Consider the following 24,925-nt stretch of genomic DNA (forward strand, 5'->3'; position numbering starts at 1 on the left):
CCCACACTTCAACCATTCAGGAAGAGCCTCAAGACCTGGCTTTTCAGATGAGTCAGAGCTGCCCAATATCTCCCCCACCCCCAGTGCCTTGAGACCCTCACGGGGGAGTAGTGCGCTTTACAAATCCCTGATTGATTACAAATCCCTGATTGAGGTTCCTGAGGTCCGACTTACCCATGCAGTGACATGGCAAGGGTCACACAGATCACACGTTTTTCTGCTTTAGTTTGAAGTAACAGACAACTCTCTATATAAATATAGTAAATATTTAATATCTCTAAATATTGCTCAATAATAGGAAATATTCTCAATGAGCAAATCCTTAATCCTGCTTAATAGAAGGAAATACTCTCCCCGTAGCCGTCCTCTCCCGGCATCTCCTCGGCCCTGCGTCTCAGATACTCCTCCTTGGTGGTGACCTCCTCAGTGAAGTGCGGATGGAACATATTGTAGATGGTGGTTGTGCTCAAGTTTCGCGCCTCGTCCACGGCTGTAGCCCCCCAGTCATCTTCAATCTGCAGAGGAGACATTGAGGGAGACATTCAGCAATGAAACATGAATGAGAACTCGAAAAAGGGCAGAGCAGAGGAAAGGAGAAGGTAGAAGAACAGGTGGGACAGGAAAGGAAGTGAGAAGAGAGGGATTAACGCATGGAGGCAGGTAAATGACTACAACACCAGGGGATTAAGGGAGTAAGGGAGACTGAGTAGGAGATAACGAGTAGAGAGGAAAGAAGAAATGAAAATGAGGGCAGAGGACGAAGACAAGGAGGAAAGGAGCAAATAGAGTAAAAAGAAGGAAAGAGGTGGAAGGGTGGGAAGAATAATTAGAAGCAGAAGATGGAAGGAAAAAAGGCCGGAAAGAGACAAGTAATGACAGGATATAGTTCAGGAGGGATGGAAGCAGAAAGGGAGGAGAAAGAAATGAAATAGGGAGGTAGGGAAGGAAGGAAACAATGAATGAAGAAAGGAAGTAAGGAAAGAACGAATGAAGGAAGAAAGAGTGAGAGGCGTAGAGAGAAGGGAGTGAAAGAAGGTAGTCAATGAGAAAACAAAGAATGTTAATGAGTATGAGTACAAGGCCACAGTGCAAATCTGGAAAGGTTTGGAGAAAGGACTGTGCATTAACTGAACAAAGACCTGAGACAGTCAAGTGGGACATTAGTGCAGAGTAGGTCAGTGCATAGATGGATCCCAGGCTTTCAGTCTCTCTTTCCCCTCATGCATCCAGTCACTCCATGTCTTCCCCACACATGCCCAGGCTCTCCCTGTCTACCAGTCAGACACCCACTCCTTCCCTTCCACCTTCCTGCACAAAGGCAATCCTCTGAGGCTGTTCCCTCTGTCAGCACACATAGAAAGAGGAAGAACCGAGGAGGAATTCAAGATTTTGGTCCTCGTTACGGCTCACCCAGGGAGGCGTACCATTTTGATGCATTCCGAGGTTTACCAGTAATGGTGAATTTTAAAATGTGCCAAAATCCATGGGTGGGTGCCTGGGAACATACATGTTCCACCCATGTGAAGCTTTCCTGAGGCAGAGTAATGCAACGCAGTGATTTGCGCTGTGTTGCATTACTCTGGATTTATCAAGCCATGCAGGGCCTCACAAGGAGATCTTGCATGGCTTGATAAATCCAATTTAGGTTTTGCGCTGCCCTTCTGCCCCCTTGCGTGGCGAAAGGGCAACACCAAACCTACATAAATATGCCCCTTAATGCATTAAGGACCATTAATGTGGGTAATAGTTAGACATAATAAGCAGTACAAATAAATTGCAAAACTTCATAATTAAGTTCTATATTAAAAACGAGATATTACCCTACTAAAGAGGTTGGCTTGTCATATAAAGTGCCTCAATGGAGGGTTATAAAAAACCTGGTATGGGAGGGATGCCTGCCTCAGCATAGGATGACTTCTCTGGTCCAATGCGGATCTGTTGGCAATGAATGCACAAAGTGGCTGGGCTGCATAAGCTCCCAACGAAAACAACAGAGTCAATTTAAAGTGCATAAGGCAAGTTTCTAAGGAGGTAGCACCTTTGTGGTACTTCCACCACGGTCTTAGAATTCTTTGCCACAACAACTATTACACACAATAAACATTTTGAGTTTAAAAAAATTTAAATTTAGAACCTCCATGTAGATGTCCCGGCACATGAAGTTGTTCTCTTTTTCCAGGGGTCCTATTCGGCCAAGAAGTCTCAGAGCATACAATATGAAATTTAATAGGACATTTCACTGCAATATAACAAATTGATTACTGTGATTCAGGGAACACACCAGCACCTGAGACAATCTTGGACATGATTTGCTAGTTACCCAGCAATTCACGGTTCTCTGGATTCATGGTGTTAAAAATATGGGCCAGTGTTTACAGTTTTATATGTCTACAGTGCCCGACTCTGGGTCACTCTTAAAGCCAGGATGCTCTTCAAACTGACTTGACCATCAGGAGCACTGATTCTTCTAGCCCCAGATGAATACCAGATCTCAACATCTAGCAATAGGCAAGTTTAGGGAGCAATTTTCTTACCTCCAACTGTACATGCTTAGTTTTTTCCACCTCAAAGAGATCATTGCAGATAGACATTTTTATGGCCTGAGCAGCTTCATAGTACATTTACTTGCCACTGCAGGTCACAGTACAAGCTGTTGGGGACAAAGATCCACTCCTTTGGTATTGAACACGCTGTAACTACAACAACCGTATTTGCCAGGAGTCATTGGATGTACTACAAGGATCTCGTAAGATGCACTGCTTGTCCACACAGTTGTGGATTACAATATTTTGAGCAAACTAGTCACGGTTGGGTCCCTGGATCCAGGTTGTCCATTGAAGCCACCAAGAGCGAGAAGACGTTTCAGCACTATGGCTATGGCAGTGCTCATGGGTCTTCAGTGGGGACTTCCAAACGCCCACACCAACACATCTCATATGATCCAAACATGGTCTCACCAGACTTCCTGTGAAATCATTCCTGGGTGGCTGTCATAGCCTCAAAACATTGGATCCAACCTTGTAATCATGAGTAGTCAGCTAAATGTTTATATCATTGGAAAACATATTGCCTTTATTAGGTCATCTCTGTGGATATTAGGCATGGACATATGTTTGTTCTTAATTTGACTGTCAGTTGTTATAAGAGGGATTTTACAATGCATGCATGTTTGCTTTCAAGTTACCGTGGCTGAAGACAATGAACCTCTTCCAGTTTCTGACCTCCACCCATCCAAGGAGCACATACTGAGACCATTCCCCTCTAGCTGAGGCAGAAGCATTGAGTGTTTTTGAAGACTGCCTTAAAGAGCTGTTAGTGAAGGTTGAGTCACTAAAGCACGTCAGAGCCCACCCACTGATGTCAAACCTTCTTTGCCCGAAGAATCTGGTATGAGGATTTCCTATACTCTCAAAAGAACTGCCCAGGCACCATGTTATATATAAGGTGGCAGCCCTAGTCTGCACCCTAGTGCTCCTTCAATTGGGTGTGACTTGTACAGACCAGTGTGCCCAACTAGAGATATTTTGCTGCCCCCAGGGCAGTCGCAAACTTGAACCTGCCCTGCGGTCAGTGCATAAGTGAATGCTGGAACAGCTGTTTGAAGCAGCAGGTCTCTCTTCCAAGGTGCGGGTGGCACTGGCCAGCTTTTGAATGGAGGTAGAGATCCACCTGCAGATGGGTGCAGTGAATAACAGCACCCGCCTGCAGTGGGAGCTGCAGGTAGGGGTCCCTTTTTCCCCATTGCACTGGTCGCACTTGGGTTGTGCACTGAATCTGGGCCACCTCTTCATGGTGCAGTCAGTGCATCTTTGCCGCTGTGCCCACATTCATAATTGGGCCCTAGTGCAGAGGCCATGGGCCCAATTCACAAAGGTAAGCTTACACTTTTGTGTAAGTTTACTACTTTTTGGTATTCACAAAGGTAGAACTAGATAAAAAGCCTAACTTTACTACTTTTCGGAACTCAGAAATGTAAACTTAGACCAAAAGTCTAACTTTACTACTTTTCAGTATTGAGAAAGGTAAACTTAGACCAAAAGCCTAACTTTACTACTTTTCGGTAGACACACCAGTAAACTTAGACCAAAAGTCTAACTTTACTAGTAGCAGCTTTCCTTCGTGAATATCGAAAAGCAGTAAAGTTAGACTTCTGGTCTAAGTTTACCTTTCTGAATACCGAAAAACAGTAAAGTTAGAGGTCTGGTCTAAGTTTACCTTTGTGAATTCCAAAAAGCAGTAAAGTTCGACTTCTGGTCTAAGTTTATCTTTGTGAATACCGAAAAACAGTAAAGTTAGAGGTATGGTCTAAGTTTACCTTTGTGAATTCCAAAAAGCAGTAAAGTTCGACTTCTGGTCTAAGTTTATCTTTGTGAATACCGAAAAGTAGTAAAGTTAGACTTTTGGTCTAACTTCTTCTTTCCGAATCAGACCCTATGTTTTTCCTACATTAGCATGGGGCTATACGCCATGATAACGATGAGATGAACCTGTAGAATCGTCCCAGCACACTCGATTTAAGAGAAGAGGCCGATCAAGTGTCTGAGACTGTTTTCTCGAGAGACACAGAAAGCCGGTGCATGAGCTCGTGGAACTTTATGTATTATGGCCCTAAGAGTTACCACCAATGGAAGAACATGTCATCTTCCTCAGATTTGCCCTCAATATGTGTCCGTTTAGACCCTGATGGGTGGACTGCCATCCCACGTAGTGTTCATACAGAACAGTCGTCCGTGGTCTCTTCCAACCTATCGCCACCATCTTTACGAATAAACATTGCGACTGATAAACAAATTCCCATAGAAATTAAGGGCGATTAATAAAGAGTTGTTCTATAAACATTCTGTCTGAAAAGGTTGTATAGTTTAGATTAAACATTTATATGGAGCTGATCATTGCCAGAAATTGCCATTGACTGCGTGTTTTCTTGCATTAGGTATCCCCTATTTTACCCAATTGATCCCTCCCTCCCACCTCTTTGTACACCACTCTTAATACTGTAAAGCGCTCTGATACCCTCACGGGTCTTGTTCGTGCTCTATAAAACTATAAAATAAATAAATAGAAATAAAATAAGCGTTGGCTTGACTAATGAAAACGCTAGCTGCTGCCACATTTTCTACATGGATGATGGCTTGCATCCAGTGGGGTACTCACCTGTCTAAAGACTGGTAAGGCAACAGTGCCAATTTGTGTACAGTCAAACTATGATGACCTCTTCAGCTCACACTATAGTCTGTCCCACACTCCAGCCTTCACACCACCTCCTCATCCTCTCAGACAACCAGCTCTATCTGTTTGCCACACAGTAGAGGTGACTTCATGCCATCTCATCATACTTCAGATAGTTCCTCCCCTCTTCACTTCACAATCCTGCTCCCTTTGCCTCACCACCCCTTGCACACCCTGACCTCCCGCACCACTCCAGCTCCTCCTCACCAGCGGGGTGGCTCCGTAGCGCAGAAGCACATCCACGGTGTCCGGATAGTTCTGGCACACAGCGATGTGCATGGCTGTCCGGTTGGAGTAGTCTCCCTGGTCGAGGTCAGCGCCGGCGAGGTACCAGGCGCGCAGCATCTCGTGATCCTGGTTGTGCACCACCCTGAGGGGGCAGAAAGAGATAGGGGCAGTGAGGTCGGGTAAGAGACTTTCTACACAGAATAACCGTAGAGAAGCAAAGTGGTATGCCAGAGATTGAACCAGACCTGTCCCTCAAGGCATGCATCTTCTATATTCAGGGAACTACCCTAGAATGGACAGATCCATCTGGAGGGGCTGCTGTTCCTGCACCCAGCTTAGTAGTACTTTAAAAAACACATTATCATTGTAATGTTACAGAGCATCATATACTGGTTTAACAAATGCAGAACAAAAGGAACATTAATCACAATACCAATGTTGTTCAATGCCTTGCTGTCCAATCAATTCATTGTTATCATTACATCACTTAAAATTAAAAAGAACTTACTATCATTTCACAAGTCTTCTGCAAGACTTTTTTATGACAAGAGGCAACAGCTACAGTCAGATACATTTTTAATTCATGACGGGGAAACACAAGGAAAGAGGTAATCAATGTATGTAGACCCTGAAACAAGGATTGCACATACTCATTTAGCAATTTTTTTGATCAAAACTTTAAATGGAATTGTTTTATTGATGTAATAATATACTGTTTTGGAGGAAATGTATATTCTTTTTGTAAGTGAATACATTTAATACAATTACAAGTAGTTATGATCATTGTTATGTGTATTAGTAGAGCGCGGTGTCACCCGCAACGGTATCCCGGATCATTCTGCAAAGCGCATACAACAACGTCGATGACAGACAACATAAGCTAAAATTAAATTGGTTAAGAGGCATTCTGCAGCATGCATACCAAGAGGAAAATGTATTTAATGATTGTTTTTGTGATGGAAGGTGTCCCTTCCTTCACAAAAACAATCCTGCACTTAACATAGGCATCCTTGCACCATGGTGCAAGGGTGCCTGCTTTGTCGCCAGGCAGCACAGTGCGCCAACGCAGAAAGAGAGCAGAAATGCGTCATATGTTAGTAAATAGCACACATTTCTTCTCTCTCGCTGTCACGCAGGACATTGTGGCATGTTCACTTCCTGCACTGCATGACGTGTAAGTGAATCTGCTCCCGGATTTGCAGAGGCTTTATGTATGTCTGAATTACTCCTGAAGGTTAATCCTAAATTCTTGGAGAACAGAAGGAGTAATTCATGAGTATGACACATTAAAATCTTGGTGAATACATCACTTCATGTTCACGAACCACCATCAGCTGCTGCTCAAGAGATGTCATTGAGAGACCGCTTCCTTCTTCATAGAGAGGCCTTTGGACCCTAGAATAGAGAGCTACTACAGAGCAATCTCTTTGCTCCCCATCATTGCAAAACTAGAGGAGAAATTTCTGGCTCAATGGCTCTCCAATTTTTTAGATGACCATAAATTGCTGGATACAACTCAGGTGGGCTTTTGATTGGGCATGGATTTGATACAGCACTCGTCTCTGTACTAGCGTAGATGTTAGACATCCCACGGGACATATTTTGCTGCCCCTCTCTGCCACATTTGACATGGGTCAATCATTCTCTCCTGCTCGATCAGTTCACTGCTATTGAACTAGATGGCTGTATCCTCACCTGGTTCTCATCTTTCCTGCCAGGGCACACCCAATCCATGACTCTCTTGCCACCTTTTTTTCTAAACTTTCTCAACTACTGTGCAGAGTCACTCAGAGATCGTTCCTGGTTCTGAGCGTATTCAACGCCTACATGAGGCGTTTGATTGACATCATTCGACCTCTCAGCCTGGACTTTATGTCCTATGCTGATGATACTCAACTTATTTTTAGACTGTCCAGCCCTCCTGAAGAGATCCAGTATACAATTCAATCCTGTCTACTAGCCATGAAATCTTGGATGGTAATCAATATGTTAAAACTAAATGCGGACAAATTGCAGTCCTGCCCGTTTGCGAAGTTCCAGATTCTGACCCCTATCGTTGGGTTCTCCCCCTAATCCGTTGGCATGGTTGAGAATCTTGACAGCAGGTCTGACAAGGATCTTTCGGGCATATTACCAAGGAGTTGCGTTAAATATTGCAAACCGCGCTTAGTGCTGTTATTCTTATCGCCGGCTACCGCTGGATTTAATCGCCGAAATAGTGTTGTATTATCAACGATTATCTCAAAGGCAATAAGAAATCCAGCGATAGCGGTGTTTTCCATGGAACATTGCTGGTTTTCCAGGGATGTTTCATGGAAAATGGCGATTGTCTTGAGAATAAGGCCCTGTGGCCTAAGCCGCACAATTCACCCCATGTTAGGTATGCCTTAGTCAGGAATTTAACAGAGATTAAATTCCTGCGTTAAGGCAGAGTTATCGCTGCAACTCGTTGATAATATCACAAAGCTGCCTTTGCGATGTTCACCCGTGTTGTTTCGACAGCCACGCCTACTTTGCATCTCATTAGTGACTCTGGAAACGGGCGCTAAGTAAGGAAAACACGCGCTAGCGCGTCCTTGATGATATTGCGATATAATTATCGCCGCTTTTCACCCGAAAACGGACGCTAAAGCGGGGATAATTATATCCCACCCCCTTAATAATATGGCCCATGTCCTGTAAATTCTAGTCAACCCAGAAGTTGCCTGCCTCTTGCAAATATCACTCTTGAGAAACAGCCTTCCTGTCCTTCCCCAGAAGTTGAGAACTCGACTATGCTAACGCTGCTATCTTGGTCTTTCATCTGATACCCTGGCCAGATTACATATCCTTCAAAGCATGGCTGATAGACTGGTCACTGAGCTAGTCAGATTTGGCCATGCTATGAAAGCCCTGGCAATCTGCATTGGCTACCAATTGTATAGAGAAATGAGTTCAAATCACTCTGTTTGGTTCTCCAAGCTCTAAATGGTAGTGGTGCTTCTGCAATCCAGGCTCGAATCTCTTGCTACCTGGCTCCGTGCACTTCCCTGGACCTCTACTTGTAGAGCCGCAGTTCCTTCATTTAATACGATCTAGCTTTGGAGACAGGGCCTTTTAAGTCTTGGGACCGCCCTCTGCTTCAAACTCTATTGTACATCACAAGGTGGGTCTCCAGTTTTTAGAAGACCTTTTATTGGTCAGACCACTGTTATTAGGGGCCTCAATTTGGAAAAGGGAAGAACCTGTTTTTACCAAATCAATTATTTGAACGATGCACTACAAATTCTGTGGCTATTATATATTAATTCCTCTTTAGAAAACTTGTTTAAGATATCAGTATGGTCAGAGACATCAAAAATATTGCTCCATACAAAGAAGGAGATCAGAGACTCCTATTTACAGTATAGGCTGGATTTGAGCTCAAAGGCTGAGTGGAATAAACCTACTGTCGCCCTGTACACATCGTATAGCTTAGCGGAGGGTGCTAATAACTACTTGTCATATGTGACCTATGTTCAGCACCGTTTTGTGCTACTAAGATTGAGATGTGGCATTGTTCATCACCTCGTTGCATTTCCAAAAATGAGGACTCACCCATCCGATGTAGAACCATGTCTTTGCGATAACAAAAGTAAACAGAGCACATTGCACTGTATGTTGTTTTGTAACTTTTATCATAATTTTAGGTGTTTTTATCTTAAACCATTGTTTGTCGCCCATAACATTAGGTCACATAAAGTAGCAATGAAATTCCTGGTGACACTAGGTGACCCCCTGATATATTACTATGTTGCCTTGTTCATTCTGAAATCGATCAGTGAGAGGAAAAGCATCCAACTATAGTGTAAAAATTGAAATGATTTTATTAATCTCGTAGATGATTTCTCTCTGAGCTATAATGATGCCATGACTATTCTTGAAGCCTATTAACGCTAGAATGTACTCTGATATAATGTAAGAAATTAATTGATTTTAATAATTGTGACTGTACATGTCCTTCTTAAACTGTTTTTAAATTTAATATGATTGTACTTTTATGGCTAACTCTTTTTGATAGTCGAATAAAGATTCAAACTGAACTGAGTCTTAGGACCACTTACCATCAGCCCTACCTAGTGTCTCAGTCAAGTCTTTTTTCCTAGAGCTTTGAAAACTCACCTCTGTAGTTAGCAGTTCCCTCTTTTCATTCAAAGCTCACAAATGCTAAATAATAGTTTAACTCAGTCTGAGCATCAAGATGGCCCTGGGTAAACATGTGTTTGCAAGTATATCATTCATTCATTCACGTTTAGGGTCAATGCTGTTGTGAGCAGGGGGTGGGGTTGAATAGTGTGAAATGTGGAAGTAGATTAATCACAGTTCTTTTCCTTGTTCCCATGGCTATGTGCCATTTTTGGTCACTGATGTCTTCCTATTGCAATGCCAACATGTTTCATCTCTAACATTTCTCTTCAGGACAAGCTAGTCACATAAAGTCTCCAGCCACTTTAGGACAAGCTGGTCCCATAAAGTCTCCAGTCTCTTTAGGACGAGCTGGCCACATAAAGTCTCCAGTCTTTTCAGGATAAGCTGGACACATACAGTCTCCAGTCTCTTTAGGACAAGCTTGTCACATAAAGTCTCCAGTCTCTTCAGGACAAGCTGGCCACATAAAGCCTCCAGTCTCTTCAGGACAAGCTGGCCACATAAAGTCTCCAGTCTCTTCAGGACAAGCTGGCCACATAAAGTCTCCAGTCTCTTCAGGACAAGCTGGCCACATAAAGTCTCCAGTCTCTTTTGGACAAGCTGGTCACATAAAGTCTCCAGTCTCTTCAGGACAAGCTGGCCACATAAAGTCTCCAGTCTCTTCAGGACAAGCTGGCCACATAAAGTCTCCAGTCTCTTCAGGACAAGCTGGCCACATAAAGTCTCCAGTCTCTTCAGGACAAGCTAGCCACATAAAGTCTCCAGTCTCTTCAGGACAAGCTGGCCACATAAAGTCTCCAGTCTCTTTTGGACAAGCTGGTCACATAAAGTCTCCAGTCTCTTGAAAAGTGAAGACCGATGGCTAAAGGCCCTTCTAGGGCAGCACATTCGTGCTGCCTAGGCGAGACCTAAAAAGGTGAATCCAGCATTACATACGTTCCTCTTCATGAAGTCCTGGAACATTTTCAGGCCATATAGGAAGCAATGGTCATAGATTGTTGCCCAAAGGGCTTGTGAATTAGAGAATCAGGTCTCCGGCATCAATGTGGGTCCTCCAAATTGTACCCGCTCTTCATCTATCGATAATCCTTTTCCATCATTTACACCACCTTGGAGAATGTCGGTCCAACAAGAATGCACCAGGGCTGGTATATAAATTTAAAAATAGAGGGGCATATTATCAAGGGGGTTTATCTCCGCTTTTTTGGCTTTAAAAGCCAAGAAAGCGGAGATAAAAGTATCTCCCTATTACCTAGCTGTCGCTAACACCAGTTAGCGACAGCTAGTAGGAGATAGCGACCATCTTGGGCCCCACTTTGCATGTCAGTGATATTTATCACTAATGACATGCAAAGTGGGCGTGCCAAGATGTTAGCGACTGGAAACAGTCGCTAACATCGCTATCTCCTATTACCAACTTTTGGAGATATTCGCGCTAAGCGCGAATATCTCCAAAAGCTAACACCTGCCCTGAGCAGTTCTTAGCCATGTTATCCAATGGGAGGTGGATAACATGGCTAAGAGCATTAGCTCGGTAATGCATGAATATCGCTGACTTTTCAGCGATATTCATGCATTGCGGCCGTTTTTTATCGCATTTGCGATAAACCTTGGTAATACCAAGGTTTATCTGCGATAAAAATCGCCGCAGCTCAGCGGTAAAATTTTGTCTCCAACCAAGCAATAGCGATAATTATCGCTATTGCTTGGTAATATGTCCCAGAATTCCTGAAATGTCATGAGAAGTAAGAACAATTAAAGAACACAAAAACATTAAGGGTGGTGTAAAATTGGAGGAATAATGGGTTGATGTAGTGTTTTCTGTTTAGTGAAGGAGCACCAGAAGATGGGCTGTAAATGTGCAAAAACAAGAAAAAGGTGAAAGAAATAAAAGAAAGAAGCTAGTGGATACCTGGGGAAGGAGCAAAGTGCACGGGCCAGATGATACAGACACATGTACTTAAAACTTAAGGTAAAGTGGGGAGGAGGCAGGGAAACAGACTGCATTGAAAATAAAGAGAACAAGCATTGGTAAATGCATTTGGTTTCCCAGATGGTGTTAATAATAAGAGGTGTGGGAGCAATATCTGAGTGCAGGGGGAATGGTGTGAGTGCTCTTTGTGCAGGGTGAGTAGTGCTTGAATGAAGGTTAGTGAGTGTCTGAGTGCAGGGTGAAAGTGCCTGAATGCATGGGGACTGATGTAGATTTTCATTTGCACTCACTCTGAAATGGCAGATAACTTTGCAGACAAGTTGGAAAGGTCAAATTGTTAAATTCATGTACTCCCCACTAGATCCCTGCACGTGAGCAGTCTGGCATTTCAGTGGCCATTGAATGAACATTGGGCTGTGCCCTTCCTAAACAGCTGACTGTTCCACTCTGCCATCTCTTCAAATGTATTTATATGACAGCTTGCTCTTGCAGTGGCATTGCTCGGCCACAGTACACATGTGCATGGAAGCAGAGCAGCCACAATGAAAACAGGCCTTTTCAGATACAAACAAAATGGAACTGGAAACAGTGAAGCGTGACAGCAAAATGAAAAGGCAAAGAAAGGCTTGCTGCAAATCCCTTCAGCTCATTCTACAGCCTTTGCAAAAGTGTGGAGTGTATCTTTAACAAAGGAGAGGTATGTCACTGTGCTGAGGCCATACAGAATGAGGAAGGGGCAAACAATAAGGACCGTTATACAAGGAAGTGGGTCTCGGTTGGCAAAAATGTGGCAGCGTTTGACCCATAAATGTCTCTCTCTAAAATCTCTGGGGCAGATTTACAAGCCCCCTGCGCTGCCAGTACGTCGCTTTTGTGAAGCACTGGTAGTGCATTTCTCTGCCCCATATTTGACAAGGACAGGAAAAGCCACCCTGCGTGGATTTTCCTGTCACCAGGAATGCAACACTTTGCGTGAAAGGGGCGTTTTATGGGTGTTGCTGTGGGTGTTCCCACGCAACACCCATGGAACCAGACACATTTCCAGATTTACAAGGACTCGTAAACCTGCGAAATGTTTTCATTTCTCCTCATTTTTTCCTCTTTCAATGCGTGCTGCATTCTACAGCACGCATTGAAAGAGTAAAATGTCTGTAGTGATGGTTTTTGTCCGGGAAGGTGCCCCTTCCTGCAAGAAAAACAATCTCCCCATGACGCAGGCATCCTTGCACCATGATACAAGGGTGCCTGCGCCGGTGCATGGCAGCTGTTTGTGTGCCAGCACAGGGGAGAGTATGGGAAAGCGATATATTATTGTAAATATGTTGCATTCCTGTGCTCTGAAAGTCCTGCTGAGTAGCGCAGCCAAAGGGCTTGCGGTGCCATGCTGCGGCACCTTCTTGTAAATCTGCCCCTCAATATTTAGACCTTCAAACTGATATAGGTAAATAGAATTTATGTAATTTAGTTCATACAAAAATCATTCTCTCAAAAGCAACATCTGAGAAAAATGTTTTTTAAAAGCTCACTTAGGAAGACAGTACTTAATAGTTAAAGGCAGGACTAAAATAACAGACTGAATTTTGTCAGTAATAAACATACTGTGACCCCTAGGTTTTGGGGCCACCTGGTGGAAAATATTATCATTTTTTTTTGCAGCTTTTAAAGTTTACTAACAATGAACTTGTTTCTTGCCAGTTTTACTACTTGAATAACTTAATTAAATTACCATGCATATGAATACCAATATTGGTTTTGTTACGAAGGCAAACAAATTAAACATGACAGTTTAGAGAAGCTCTCAGAATACTCTTGGAACAGCATGAACAACCTTGTGTGTCAATTTGTTCTGTTTAATTTGGACAAAATAATTGTAACCCATGTGCTCTCAAACCCGAGAACTAATATAGGGGCATATTATCAAGAACGGAGTTAAGATTATCGCAGCTTTAGCCGCAGGAAACTGCCGCTAAAGCGGCGATAATGGGCTTGATAATACGCCGTAGAGCATTCCAATAGAATCCCATGTACACACCAGAACATGGGCTTCTATTGGAATTCTCCAGGGCATATTATCAAGCCCATTATTGCCACTTTAGCGGCAGTTTCCAGTTTCCTGTGGAGGTTGCATATTTGGGTGTAGTTATTGCAAACTGAGAGGGCAAGGTATTCGCAGGAGTCAGTGGTATCCACCAGAATTTCCGTGACATGAAGGTTAGAGTGATAGATGTAGGCGATGCCCCCTCCTTTCTTGCTATGTTGTCTGTCCAGCCTCGCAATGTTTTAGTTGGGAGGGACTAAGAGGTCCAGGCATGCGGATAAGGAATAATTTAGCCATGATTCAGTTAGGATTGCTAAGTCGAACTTACTGTTCATGATCAGAGCAGCAACATCAGCGGCCTGCTTTACCGCCGATCGGCAGTTGATTAAGAGACTAGACAGGGAGCCGTCAGGGGGGTGTCGGGGTAGACAGGAGTACATTCGTTGGATTGCTTCTAGTCACACTTCTGTTGCAGAGGGTAGCAGATCTGCAAGGGTTGATAGCAACCGTGCCGATGGGATGTTCTTCATTCACACAAGGGGTGACTGGGGCTGCATTGTGGTCCTGTAGGATGGCGAGGATTTCTTTTTCAGTGAGGTCTAATGGATTTGGTGAGGCGAGGGGAGGGTTATAGGAGAAGGAAAGAGCTAGGGTTTCTTCCTCCGATAGGAGGTAGGGGTGCTTGCGACGGCGAAGGTGCCTCAGGGATAGAGGTAGAGGATGTTTGGGGAGCTCTGTAGTAGGTGGGAAAGTGGGGTTCAAACAGGGCTTGAGGCTGGCGAAGGAGAGTTCAGCGAGGTGGAGGAGGTTCATTAGATCCAGGATGGAGAAATGGATGCTCTGGATTATTTTGGTGGCTCTGGAGTGCAGAGTATTGATATCCACATACGGGGGGGGAGCGGCAGGGGAGCTATGAGGGTTAGAATGGTCTGTGATGGGAGCAGGCGCGATAGGGGTGCTAGGAGAGTTAGGATGGGCTGTATAGGGAGCAGTAGGGAGGGTGAATTGTGGGCTAGCAGGGTTAGCTTGACCTGCATCATAGGTCATTGGAGGATTACCGGTCTCAGAGTCCGAGTCATTCTAAAAAAACAAATCTGGATCCAGCCTCAACTGATAATTTCAGACCTATTTCCAACATCCATCTCTTAGCCAAAGTACTGGGGAAATGGGTGCAACTGCAGCTTGGTCATCACATCAACAACTTCCACCCACTCAATGACTTCCAATCTGGATTCAGGCCAGGACACAGCACTGAAACCACCATGCTCCACATCATCGATGATGCCCACCAAGCCCTTGACCAAGGCAACACTTGTCTCCTAATCCACCTAGACCTATCCTCTGCCTTAGACACGGTCAACCATGGGAAACTTCTCGAACGTCTAAAACTTAAGATGGTACTAGATGGTACCGTCCTTGAATGGTTTAGCTCCTTCCTCCAAAACCGGTCTCAAAGATTCCTAATCAACGGCATCCTGTCCGCTCCCTCTTCGTTCACAGTAGGAGTCCCCCAAGGCTCAAAGCTGTCCCCCATCCTCTTCAACCTTTATCTAGAACCACTTGCCGAAGTCCTCCGCACCGCAAATATCTCCTACCATATGTACGCTGATGTCACTCAGATCTACATCAAAATCTCCTCTCTCGAGGAGATTCTCTCCCTGAATGAGGCCCTGAAGCGGACCGTCTAATGGCTCGCCTCCAACCAACTCAAACTCAACGCAAAGAAAACAGAATTTCTTCTCATTTCCCCTCCTAAAACCGACCCGAAACTCAGATTTGGATTAAGGCCATCACAGCCTTAAACTGTCCACCGACCATTGTGAACTCGGCCAAATTGCTGGGAATAACCTTGGACTGCAATTCGAACATGCAAGACCACATCAGCTCGCTGGCCAAATCTGCCAGATTCCACCTGGTCTATCTATGGAAACTGAAACCCTTCCTGGCGCTCCCAACCTAAAAATGGCAGTCCAAGCACTAGTCATTTCTAGACTGGAATATGGCTGCTCCACCCTCTCTGGCTTACCCAAGATCTCTCTAGCACCATTAAAAGCCTGCCTCAATGCAGCCGCCAGACCACTCACCGGCACAAGAACATTTTATCACATTTCTCCACACCTGAAAATGCTGAACTGGCTTCCTCTTGAAGCCAGAATACAGCTTAAGCTGGCATGCATCACGCACAACGCCTTATACTCAAACTCCCCTGCATACCTGTCACAGAAACTTGTGGCATCGGAAGGAATCAGAAATTCACGGTCCGCCAGAGACCTCCTACTCCAGCCCGTACGCTTTCGGGAAAAGAAAACGTATAATCGGGCGTTCACTGGGGCTGCGCCAAGAATATGGAACTCCCTCCCACCCGCCATCAGAAGAATCCCCTCTGTTGAACGTTTCAAAAAGGAGGCCAAATCCTTCCTCAGGAGAAAATTCCTCCTCTAGACCCTGTCCCATATCCCAACAGAGACTATTGCCTCCCTCCGTCGACCTTCCGCCCCACCGTGAAACCCGGGGCCTACTTTCAGCAACTATAATGTTAACTATACTTTGCATCCTTCCTCCCTCCCGTTGTCCTCTGCTATTGTTATGCTAACTGTACCTTGTGTTCCTCACATTCCCTTGTACTCCCGTGATTCCCTACCTATTGTACAACTCCTTGACTAGGTAGAGCGCTCTGATACCCTAACGGGTCAAGTTTGCGCTCTATAAAACACAAAATAAATAAATAAATAGGTATGGAAACATTCTAAAACAGACATTAAAAGTTATTTTCCATTTTGTTTTAAAAATGTGATTCAGTGGTGAAAGTAGATTTTTAAAGCTTTTTGTGGAAAAGTAACTATGGAAAAGAATACTTTGTGCTACCTGGGAGTAAACTGGTTTAGAAATGGTTTGCCTTTCATCTGTGCTCCAGAGGGTGAATATACATCCTTGACTGACTTGTTAACGACTCTCCTCTTAGAGGACAATGGCGCTGTCTCTCGCAGCAGGAAGGCAGGAGTTGTGGGAACAATGCCACTTAGCAAGGATTAGCCATCTAAGAGGCAGACAGGACACCCTAACAACACAAAGGGCTGTTTTCACTAGGTGCTTCCTTTTTGAGGTGAAAATGCCACATGAGATTGTCAAGAACTGCAAGCACTGGTTCCGAGAGCCACCCTAGTGGTTAGAGCCAGGGTCCTGTGAAGATGGTCTTTAGGAGCCTATCGTGTGTGTGTTTGTACCGGGGGCGTCTACACCTAACAATGCCTAGGAAATTGGGCAAGGGGATAAATCCAAGTTTAAAGCACAGCACACAGGAAATCACAGACTGTTAGCAATTTTGCACCAGACCAGAAGAGCTCACAGGAACCAACACACATCACACACAAAGTAATAGACTAGTAGTTGTATGCAGCGAGCTATGTGATAGCACACATACAGTCAGACTTCTTACTGTGCTCAAGAAGCCACAAAAGAAGCGTGCATTAGAAACCTCAATATAGCACACAGGAAGGCACTGAGTAGCAGCAGCTCTGCAGCAAGTCACAGGAGATAGCACACAGGAACTCACAGCACACAGGAAGGCACTGAGTAGCAGCAGCTCTGCAGCAAGTCACAGGAGATAGCACACAGGTACTCACAGCACACAGGAAGTCACTGAGCAGCAGCAGCAGCTCTGCAGCAAGAGTCACAGGAGATAGCACACAGGAACTCACAGCACACAGGAAGTCACTGAGCAGGAGCAGCTCTGCAGCAAGAGGCACAGGAGATAGCACACAGGACCTCACAGCACACAGGAAGTCACTGAGCAGCAGCAGCTCTGCAGCAAGAGTCACAGGAGATAGCACACAGGAACTCACAGCACACAGGAAGTCACTGAGCAGCAGCAGCTCTGCAGCAAGAGGCACAGGAGATAGCACACAGGTACTCACAGCACACAGGAAGTCACTGAGCAGCAGCAGCAGCTCTGCAGCAAGAGTCACAGGAGATAGCACACAGGAACTCACAGCACACAGGAAGTCACTGAGCAGGAGCAGCTCTGCAGCAAGAGGCACAGGAGATAGCACACAGGACCTCACAGCACACAGGAAGTCACTGAGCAGCAGCAGCTCTGCAGCAAGAGTCACAGGAGATAGCACACAGGAACTCACAGCACACAGGAAGTCACTGAGCAGCAGCAGCTCTGCATCAAGAGGCACAGGAGATAGCACACAGGACCTCACAGCACACTGGAAGTCACTGAGCAGCAGCAGCTCTGCATCAAGAGGCACAGGAGATAGCACACAGGAACTCACAGCACACAGGAAGTCACAGCCTAGAACTGTGTACAGGATGCCACACAATAGTTACCAAGCAGCAGCAGCTCTGCACTGGAAGTCACAGAAGAGCACATGTGAAGTCACAGTATAGAACACAGGAAGTCACTGAGCAGCAGCAGCTCTGCAGCAAGAGTCACAGGAGATAGCACACAGGAACTCACAGCACACAGGAAGTCACTGAGCAGGAGCAGCTCTGCAGCAAGAGGCACAGGAGATAGCACACAGGAACTCACAGCACACAGGAAGTCACTGAGCAGCAGCAGCTCTGCAGCAAGAGTCACAGGAGATAGCACACAGGACCTCACAGCACACAGGAAGTCACTGAGCAGGAGCAGCTCTGCAGCAAGAGTCACAGGAGATAGCACACAGGACCTCACAGCACACAGGAAGTCACTGAGCAGGAGCAGCTCTGCAGCAAGAGGCACAGGAGATAGCACACAGGAACTCACAGCACACAGGAAGTCACTGAGCAGCAGCAGCTCTGCATCAAGAGGCACAGGAGATAGCACACAGGAACTCACAGCACACAGGAAGTCACAGCCTGGAACTGTATACAGGATGCCACACAATAGTTACCAAGCAGCAGCAGCTCTGCACTGGAAGTCACAGAAGAGCACATGTGAAGTCACAGTATAGAACACAGGAAGTCACTGAGCAGCAGCAGCTCTGCAGCAAGAGTCACAGGAGATAGCACACAGGAACTCACAGCACACAGGTACTCACAGACTGGTAACTGTATACAGGAAGCCACACAATAGTTACCAACAGCAGCAGCTCTGCACTGGAAGACACAGAATAACGCAAATGAAGTCACAGTATAGAACACAGGAAGTCACTGAGCAGCAGCAGCTCTGCAGCAAGAGTCACAGGAGATAGCACACAGGACCTCACAGCACACAGGAAGTCACTGAGCAGGAGCAGCTCTGCAGCAAGAGGCACAGGAGATAGCACACAGGAACTCACAGCACACAGGAAGTCACTGAGCAGCAGCAGCTCTGCATCAAGAGGCACAGGAGATAGCACACAGGAACTCACAGCACACAGGAAGTCACTGAGCAGCAGCAGCTCTGCATCAAGAGGCACAGGAGATAGCACACAGGAACTCACAGCACACAGGAAGTCACAGCCTGGAACTGTATACAGGATGCCACACAATAGTTACCAAGCAGCAGCAGCTCTGCACTGGAAGTCACAGAAGAGCACATGTGAAGTCACAGTATAGAACACAGGAAGTCACTGAGCAGCAGCAGCTCTGCAGCAAGAGTCACAGGAGATAGCACACAGGAACTCACAGCACACAGGTACTCACAGACTGGTAACTGTATACAGGAAGCCACACAATAGTTACCAACAGCAGCAGCTCTGCACTGGAAGACACAGAATAACGCAAATGAAGTCACAGTATAGCACACAGGAAGTCACTGAGCAGCAGCAGCATAAAGGAAATCAGCTGCTGCAGCATCTGAGAACAGTCAGTGACTTTGAAGGCAAAGACAGCCCTTGCATGAAGAGACACTGCACCAGTGTATGAGTGATAGGTCAGAGGAACAATCCTTACAGGCAGAGCTCCATCCCGATCTTCATTGAAGGAATCGCCACTTTTGCAGCCTTGACTTTCAGGATCTTGATCACATCAAACCTCCTGCAATGAGAATGTGCACATATTATCCTGAGTGTGCATTGGTCCTACTGAGGGTGCACGTGTCACAGTGGGTGTGAACTTGGCCTTGTGTCTCAACCTGTGCTCTTCTGTGGCCTCAGTGTGCATGCCATCCTCACTCATCTATTGCAAGCCCTTAGCTCCAGTGTGATGTGCTGGTAGTTTGGGCGACTGAGCCCCGCAACGGGGATTCTTCAAAACACTGTTTTACATGGACATGATACGGGAAACAACCTTTACAACGCAGTCATTACATTGCACTACCTTTACATAGCAGTCATTACAACACAACATCCTTTACATAGCATGTCATTACAACACAGCCATTACATTGTATGTCACTACAACACATGTCATTACAACGCATGTCACTACAATGCAGGCATTACATTGTAAGTCATTACACTGCATACCATCACAACGCATTGTTACCCTTACACTATCCAACACTTACCCTACTGTTGACCTCACTGGAGTTAGAACAGTAATCTTTACACCTATACTATCCAACACTTACCTTAAATGCGATGTAATGGAATGCGTTGTAAAGGTATTTTCTGAAAATGCGATGTAATGGCATGCGATGTAAAAGAATGCGTTGTAAAGGATGTTGCAATGTAAAAACTGTGTTGTAAAGGCATGTGTCGTATGTACTTGCATGACTATATTAACCCGTAACTGTCATGTTTTTCTGCCCCTTCTAACTCTGCTAAACGGAAGTTTTGATTTTTGTGTATGCTGCCATTTAAATGCAAGACTCTCCCTATAGGGTCAGCTATGTTCCTGGTGCGGGGACATTGGTGCATGTGAAGTATCAGTTGTCTCCACAGGGTGTGAGTGAACTGGGGCAGTGTGGGACCTCTACCGACCCCTGCTGGCAATAAAGACCTTGCTCCATATTTATGGCAAAGACACGCAGTGGAAACCAGCAAGTGACCTTGCTGTGCTGCGGGACAGGGAAAGGGCAGGAATGCACCATATTTGAAAGGATACAGCACATTCCTGCCTTATTCCGTGCGTTGGCACAGTTTTGGCTGCCGAGCACAAATGCAGACATGCCCCTTGGTACTTAGAAACACGCCTACACATGGAGGTAAGACCCACTCCTCCTTGCACCAGGAGCGAGCCACTGAGAAAGGAGGAAGAGATCTGAGTGCATGAGATGAGATGTGCTCTGATTGGATGTGATCCCTGGGGCCCGAGGAGTGTCTGGGAGACTGAGGCAGTAGTTAATGGCCTCAGGACAGGGAAGCAAACTGGACTTGCAGTCACTGTGTATGTGTGAAAGGCGTTCACTTGCAAACACGACTACTGCAGAGGCACTAAGGGGCATAGTATCAAGGGGGTTAATCTCCGCTTTTTTGGCTTTAAAAGCCAAGAAAGCGGAGATAAAATGATCTCCCTATTACCTAGCTGTCGCTAACACCAGTTAGCGACAGCTAGTAGGAGATAGCGACCATCTTGGGTCCCACTTTGCATGTCAGTGATATTTATCACTTATGACATGCAAAGTGGGCGTGCCAAGATGTTAGCGACTGGAAACAGTCACTAACATCGCTATCTCCTATTACCAACTTTTGGAGATATTCGCGCTTAGCGCAAATATCTCCAAAAGCTAACACCTGCCCTGAGCAGTTCTTAGCCATGTTATCCAATGCAAGGTGGATAACATGGCTAAGAGCATTAGCGGCCGTTTTTTATCGCATTTGCGATAAACCTTGGTAATACCAAGGTTTATCTGCGGTAAACATCGCCGCAGCTCAGCTGTAACATTTTGTCTCTAACCAAGCAATAGCGATAATTATCGCTATTGCTTGGTAATATGCCCCCAAGTTTTGCATAAGCGCAATAGACGCTTGATGCCAGGGTGCGAGGGGAGCTGGAGCACCCCCAGAAATAACCATGCAGGAGTGCAGAGGCAAATGAGCAATAAAGATGTCTTTAACTTTTGTGTTTATCTTGTCACATTTACTGTGCTTTTAAAGACAAAGATCAAATGTCAGGCTATGTGTTCTGTCACTTTGCTGCTTATTCTGAACTGGTGTCTACTTTTATTTCTTTAAACTGCAAAATGAGAGTAGTTTAGAAAAGTGGCCCTGGTGACAGTCTTACTGGCGTACAGTTTGTGAAAGGAAAGGCTGTAGGATGTCAGCTGTTTTCTAATGCACAACATTTAATAAATATAAATAAGTGATAAACATATTTCAAAATATATCAACAATTAGGAAAGTACAAATGAAGCACATTTTATTGTAATTCTGAGGTGTGATGGGCACAAAGAGTTTAATAGGATTAAAACAAGTCAAGACACTTCACTTGGTGATGCGCAAATTATAAATATTCTCTGAAACCTGATTTCCACACATTGTCGTTCGTGAGCTGTATCATTTTATGAGTAAAACTGCATGTATCTGCAAATGTATTGGCTATTTCAATGGAAAATGTGCTGTCTCTAAAGGGCAGTGTGCTACCTCACCAGTGCTGCAAAGTGCCTGAATACCCTAGTGGGTGGTTAGCCGTGCTTTATAAATCCTGATTGATTTATTGAATGCACCACTGGTTGCATACTGCGCCCTTACCACTCTCCTGCTGAATGGGCGGGGCACCTTTGCTGCACTTGTTTTCTGTATGAGGCTCGGATTTTTCACCATACGTTTGATTTCAGTGATGTCACATTGATGGCATTTATGGCGCCACTGATAGGAAGCCACCGCTTGTGCCGCGTCATAGTTGACAAAATCAAGCCTGCCTGGTCCTGAGTCCACCTCCTTCCACCACCCGGCACTTCCTGTCCCATTATCCCCCTCCTCTTTCTCCCTTTGTCACTGTTTTCCTATCTTTCTCTGCAGCTTTGTTTCTCTTTTCCACTTTTCTCTCTGTTGCTCTGGGTCAAAGTCTGATGATGAAACAGAATCCTCGGTCTCCAGCTGCCAATCCCCTGAACAGATGTGGCACTGATAATGCCACCACTGGATGATAGCCCTTAGTGAGGCTGTCTATTGCCCCTCAAGCTGATGACAGGCTCTCCAGGTGCTGTCCAATGGAGACAGAGAGAGGGAATGAAATTAAATTAAATTAAATATGAATTTATAGAGCGGATTGGTGTCACTACAACGCATGCTTTTACCACGCATGCCTTTACAACGCGTTTTTTACCACGCAGTCCATTACAACGCATAATGCTTTTAGGCGCTGGATAGTGAATTATTTAATTTACTATTCCAACTCCAGTCCCCGTGGATAGCAGGGAAGGTGTTGGATAGTATATTAAATACATTCCCTATCCTAGAGCGCCCCCCAGCGCATTGCGTTGTAATGGTTTGCGTGGTAAAAGTTGCGATGTAATGGTAGTGCGTTGTAAAAAATTCGTTGTAACCGTGCTACACCTATAGAGCGCATGACACCCGAGGGCATCTAAGCTCTATGCCTGGAGAGAGAACCAGAGGGCACTAGGCCTAGTCTCGAGCTGCATAGTATGTAGAACACCTCTCCTGGCAGGCTGGTAGGATTTCATGGTCACTTTGAAACTTATGGGGTTTGCCATCACACATTGGACGAGCCCATGTCCTTCACCTGTCCCTGGGAATGGACAGGGAAGTTCTCAGATTCCACGTGGTGCCGGCTTCTCTGTGCAATTCCCCTAACTGGCTCCACACCTGCGCAAAGTGAGGGTGTCATATAGGGATCTGGGCATTCTGTCCCTTACAGACTGTGGGGATTTTCACAGCACATCCTCACGAGATCTCAGAGATGAGTGAGCAAAGCAAAGAGTGCATGCATGAGTGCTTGGAAGCTGACGCAGTGGGTTCAGTGAGCTAACTCTCTGCCATTGGCAGTGATCTGAAGACCATGGGTTGAAATCCAGGCCAGGCAGGCTCTGCGTTCCATCCTTCCAAGGTTGGTAAATCAAGCACCATTAACTTCTGTAATAGTAAGAGCAGTGGGCGGTGTTGTTTGGGTCACATTTGTACCTCGTTATCAATGGGAGGATCTGTTTTAAAAGTGGGCGGGTTTGGACAGGACACGCCCACCATGACACATGACGGATGAGCATGCAAGGGGTTGAAGGCCTGGAAGAAAGTAGTACATAAAAAAGTCTGTGAAATATCCTTTGCTCAAGACATTAAGGCCCTTCGCTCAAGTCCTAACCTAGAGCCACTGAACAAATCATACTTACCGGGAAAAGCCCAACCCTACCTAAGCGAGGCCTTGACATCGCAAGCCCGAAGTAAAATACTTTTTATGAGACTTACAGTGTATTGTATCGCTGATTTGAATCCAGCATGGGCACGTAAGGGGGAAAATAAAGAATATAGGCTGTGCTCTGTCCCGAAGGAATCCTGGCTGCACCTCCTGGGCTTTTGCCCCAAACTGAATAATGAACGGCAGCGCCTCCTTTGTCCGATCTGTACTGTCAATGGAGCAAAGACCTGCAGAGAAGCCTCAACCTTATGCTTTTCCAAATCAAAGACAATGGGGCAGATTTATGTTAACTGGCGCATCCAATGTGCGCCACAGTGTGCCACAGCTCCGCCACCCATGGTGCAAGGCAAGGAAGATGCGTGACGCATCTTTCGGCGTACGGGCGGCGCATTGCTGGAGTCATGTCGCAAGTGCGACATGACTCCTGCAATGCACAGGGGCCACCCCTACAATGCATGGTGCGTCACCCTTACGCCTGCTTCAAGCAGTAAGGAATTGCCGTAGAAAGTGGCTGAGTGAAATCTCATAGATTTCACTCAGCCACTTTTAGGAGACGTTCCTGCGCCGGAACGCCCCCCCTGCACAGGAACGCCTCCTTATGGCGCAGGGCTTTCCAACGTGACGCATCTCCTAGATGCGTCACGTTGTAAATAGGGCGCATTGTTTGCGCCGCCGTTGCGTCAAATTAAGTGATGCAATTGCGGCGCACAGAGGCGCAAGGGCCTCATAAATCTGCCCCAAGGAATTTAGCACGATTGGAGAAATTCACACACCTGATCAGGATTGCTTTAAAGGGCATGCAGGAATGCAGGAATGCAATCCTGCTCCTGCAACTGACACTCCAAATCACGTGAAAGCAAGCAGGCTGGTCCCCGACAGGCGCCGAGGAGTGCCGCCCATTTATTCAGAGCTTTCAATCCTCGTATTTTTTAATTTTGTATCAATTTGTTTTTAATCAAAAATGAATTTCAAGTAACACTGGGGACTGCATAATGCGCCTAAGGGTAATCAGCTGAGCACACAGCAAGGATATGGATGGGCTGGGGAGGCTGCTGGGGGCAAGAGAGAGGAACTGCTTAGTTCAATTATTATTATTTTTTAACAGTGTTTTTGTTTCTACTGAAAGGATTTTCATTAATCGAGCAGTAAATAAAATTCAGCCAATT

The 24,925-nt window shown here is 45.5% G+C and overlaps 1 protein-coding gene across 1 annotated transcript; it reads right to left on the reverse strand.

The window, feature by feature from the left end:
* Positions 1-252: 252 nt before the first annotated feature.
* Positions 253-24,563, reverse strand: LOC144807927 (L-asparaginase-like). Its single transcript, XM_078673525.1, has 4 exons — positions 24,533-24,563; positions 19,455-19,538; positions 5,437-5,599; positions 253-515 (listed from the first exon to the last, which is right to left on the reverse strand). Exons 1-4 carry the CDS (start codon positions 24,556-24,558, stop codon positions 333-335), a joined length of 456 nt encoding a protein of 151 aa, XP_078529651.1. The 5' UTR covers positions 24,559-24,563; the 3' UTR covers positions 253-332.
* Positions 24,564-24,925: the final 362 nt, after the last annotated feature.

Source organism: Lissotriton helveticus, chromosome 1_2, assembly GCF_964261635.1.
Source record: "Lissotriton helveticus chromosome 1_2, aLisHel1.1, whole genome shotgun sequence".
In the NCBI taxonomy this organism is placed as follows: domain Eukaryota; kingdom Metazoa; phylum Chordata; class Amphibia; order Caudata; family Salamandridae; genus Lissotriton; species Lissotriton helveticus.